Below are 3,663 nucleotides of genomic sequence, written 5' to 3'. Positions count from 1 at the left end.
TTCTTGTTATTTATCCCTAAACAAGCAAACAAACCCCCTCAACAATCTACATGCCTTTACTGCATACAACTTTCAGGAGTATAAAATCTATAAAATGGAATTCTCAGAAGCAGCAGCAACAAATGCTGTAAAATGTGCTTATTTGAGGTGCTTTAAAAGAAAATAGGAAAGAAATCATTATTTCAGCAATCTAAATTGGACTTGACGTGTCTTCAGTTATAGCCATATTGCACCAATTAAACAAAGTAAATCAAGACACAGCAAAAAAAGATGGTATAGTAAGAAAATGTCAATTTAATCATTTACTTTAGCAGGCAAGCAATTTGTAAACATTCAGTAGCGGCAGCATCCAAGTTACAAACAATTTAAAAAGAAACCAAGATTAGTGATTATAATTTTTCCTTCCCTTTCCCCAAAGAAAAAACAAAAGATTTGGAAATGAATGACTTAAAACACTACGAACATTGAACATTCAGTTATGTCTTCTATCAGCCTTCTATGCATCCTCTCTCTGTGTTTTATTTTAGAAGATGTATCTACTCCTAAGATGCATTATCTTGCAATAACTTGTACGTGAGCATCCGCCATCTAGGAAGTTGTTCGCGTGCACGGATGTGCATGGATCAGCTCAAGTTTAAATCCCATTTGCAAAAGGAACATTTATATCTTGATTCAATGCTTCTTTGACTTCGAGTGGCAGGGTGTCAAAAAGGTGATCTTCCACAACAAGCCCGCTTTTCTTCAGCAGGCGACACTGGCCCAGCTGGGCTGGCAGGCGGTCCAAGCAGTTCCCCTTCAGCTCCAGCTGCGTGAGCTGGGAGAGCTGACCAATTTTGTCTGGGAGGGAGGTGATACAGTTTTGGCCCAGATTCAAAGTCCTCAACTTGACGCATTTAAACAATTGTTTTGGCAGAATGTCTACTTTGTTCCCAGTGATATGCAGATGCTGCAGGTTCTGAAGTAATCCTATTTCTATTGGAATCATTGAAATGTTGTTGTAGCTTACATCTAAGCATCTGAGTTTCTGTAAACTAAACACTGCCACTGGTAAGGATTCGAGCTTGTTGTTAGAGAAATAAAGTGACTCCAGGTTTTTGACATGGGTGATGGAGGGCGGAATGGTGACGATTTTATTATGCCATAATTTCAAACAAGTCAGTCGTTTTAAATGCTGGAAACTGATGATTTCCTCAATTGTGCGTATGTTATTTGATTTTAAATCCAGTTCCTGTAAATTAGAGAGGCTGAAAATAGCATGTGGAATTCTCTCTAGCTCACAGTTCTGGAGTTCGAGCTCAGCGACATTCATCATTTTCTTAAGGCTGTTCAGTACCAAGAGTTTAGTGCCGTCATTATGAATGACTAACTTCGTAAGATGTGGGGCCACATCTGTAATGTTGGAGGGGACTTTGGTCAAATTGCTCTTCACGTGGAGAATCTTAAGGTGGCGCAGCTCTCGGAGAGATTCAAGTCCTATCATCTTATTGTTTTCAGAGTTCAAATTGCCTATCAAGTACAACTCTCGAAGGTTCTTGAGCAGATACACCCAGGCAGGAATTTCAGCCACATCAGTGAACTTCACGTGAAGGCATCTCAAGTGATCCCGGAGAAAGCTAAATGCAGTCTGTTCGACTTTTGCAGGGCAGTGGCAGAGGTGAAGCTCTTGGAGATTAGTCATCTGAGAAATCTTAGCAGGAATTTTAGCTTCTGGAATCAGTTCAAGTTTGAGCACGTCCAGATCTGTGAGGTCAAAGACAGCATCAGGCACACCTGAGAGCATGAACAGGTGCAGCTCCTGCTTGTCCTGCGCGTTGCGTGACACATGCTGCCTGAGTTTTTCAAATGTCCACTCGTGGTTCAAACTAATTTCCCGGAGTTTATTTTCACTGACTTCTGACAAGAACACACCAAAGCGCTTGGAGTACAGCTGGTCATACTGGTCTACCATGTGTAGAAGGAACGCAAAGTCGTTTTTGACATCTGGAATGTCACTGAAACTGCTCTCTTCTCTGACTTTTTCAAAAGAATATTCCTTCAAAGGTATCCTGAATAACCAGAAGAGAGTGTAGAGGCAGATAAAACCATAAACACAAATAATGGATATGTAACTGATGAGAAGCTTCTTCAGCATGTACGCCATATTGTGGGTACACTCAAACACCTCGTAACCAGTCAGGTGCTCGACTTGGGGCGTGCAAGTGTGTTCGAAGCTGATGGAGTTGACGAAGTTTGCTGTGTAGCAGAGAATAAAAATGAACTTGGCTGTTTTGACAACTGTTTGGACCACATAGAGTTTGTAGATCAAGTCACTGTCTTCCACATGAGCACGGAATTTCCTGACTTTCTCAAATAGGGCTTTGGCCTGTTCCCCGTCTTTTTTATCGAGGATGGTCATGCTGGGGACTTCAATCACGGGTTTCTCTGCTGAAAATTTGAAGCCAGTTTTGTTGATCATCGGGGTACTAGCACTGGGGCTCCCCTCATCGCTGCTGGTAGACACATGCTTTGGTAAAGTCTGGGCACCTGTTATTCTCTGCTTATTTTCCTCCGAGTCTTCACATGCTGTCTCAGATAATGCTTTCGTAGTCCAGGGAGATTCAAAGCACTTTCCTAATATTGAAACAAAATGTTCCACTTTTGAGCACGTTTTGGGATACTTGAACCAAAAGTTGCTACTGACCATGAGAATAATAGTATGTATAAGAGCAAGGTATGGAAAGTACTTGGAGTACCAGGGGAGGGCCAGATGGTAACACATCTGATTAATAAATACATATTGCTGAAAATCCAAGTTTGTTTTTCTGCCTGTTGGATCTTTTTTCTCTTTCTTTGTCTCCTGACTTGGAATTGTGGAATCTGTGTGAGGATATGTGGCTCTGAGAGGTATGTCAGGTGTCACAGCAGATGTGCTAAGGGAAATGTCATTTGTCGTCTGCCCAGCTTGGTCGCTGTCAGTGCCTGCTTCCAGCTTTGGGATGTCGGTGGTAATGTCGGTGTTTCCTGGTGGCGTGTGAGCCTTTGAATTTACAGGAGATGGCAATACTGGCAAGCAGACCACCTGATCTTTGGTAAGTTGCATGGTTCCTGCAAAGATGGCTACCATCAACATAACGACAGCCAGGTAATCCATAAACACGTCCCACCATGGTTTCAGGATCCGGTAAGTTGGCTGAATGTCATTGAGAGAAGCAACTTCCGCAAGGGTAAACATTCCTAGAAAACAAGCAAACAAAAGACATTATTACAGAGATACAAGTGCACATATTAAATGAGAAAAACCCTGCAGTTGTTCTAAAGTTTTCTCATCCAGGACCTATCTTTTGATCCAGGATAGGAACTGTAGAAAATAAACTAAGAGGAACACAGGAGAGGAAAGTGATTTATTTGTTTTAGTACTCTCCCCCCGCCCCAATCAAGAGAGAAAAATGGATGGGGAAAAAGGACTCTATCCAGGTAAGAAATAAAGACTGTATGTATGAGATCTGTAATGGTTAGAACAGAAGGAAAAGGAAAGATTTGAGAATTACCTAAGAGGTGGAATTGAAAGACTTGTTATTTACTGAACCCCAAAGGAGCATATAAGACCAGGAATGGCATTTGTTGTGGACTGGACTGATTTAAGATTCAAACTGAAATTCTGGGGTAGAGATGTGGGATGAGTTC

At 41.7% G+C, this 3,663-nt stretch overlaps 1 protein-coding gene across 1 annotated transcript; it reads right to left on the bottom strand.

The window, feature by feature from the left end:
• Nucleotides 1-634: 634 nt before the first annotated feature.
• LRRC8D (leucine rich repeat containing 8 VRAC subunit D) lies at nucleotides 635-3,211 on the bottom strand (the record flags this gene model as incomplete). Its single annotated transcript, XM_084244363.1, has 1 exon — nucleotides 635-3,211. The coding sequence occupies one exon, from the start codon at nucleotides 3,209-3,211 to the stop codon at nucleotides 635-637; it is 2,577 nt and encodes an 858-aa protein (XP_084100489.1).
• Nucleotides 3,212-3,663: the final 452 nt, after the last annotated feature.

This window comes from Talpa europaea (genome assembly GCF_964194135.1).
Source record: "Talpa europaea genome assembly, chromosome: 9".
NCBI lineage: Eukaryota > Metazoa > Chordata > Mammalia > Eulipotyphla > Talpidae > Talpa > Talpa europaea.
This window is presented reverse-complemented; position numbering and strand designations above follow the sequence as displayed.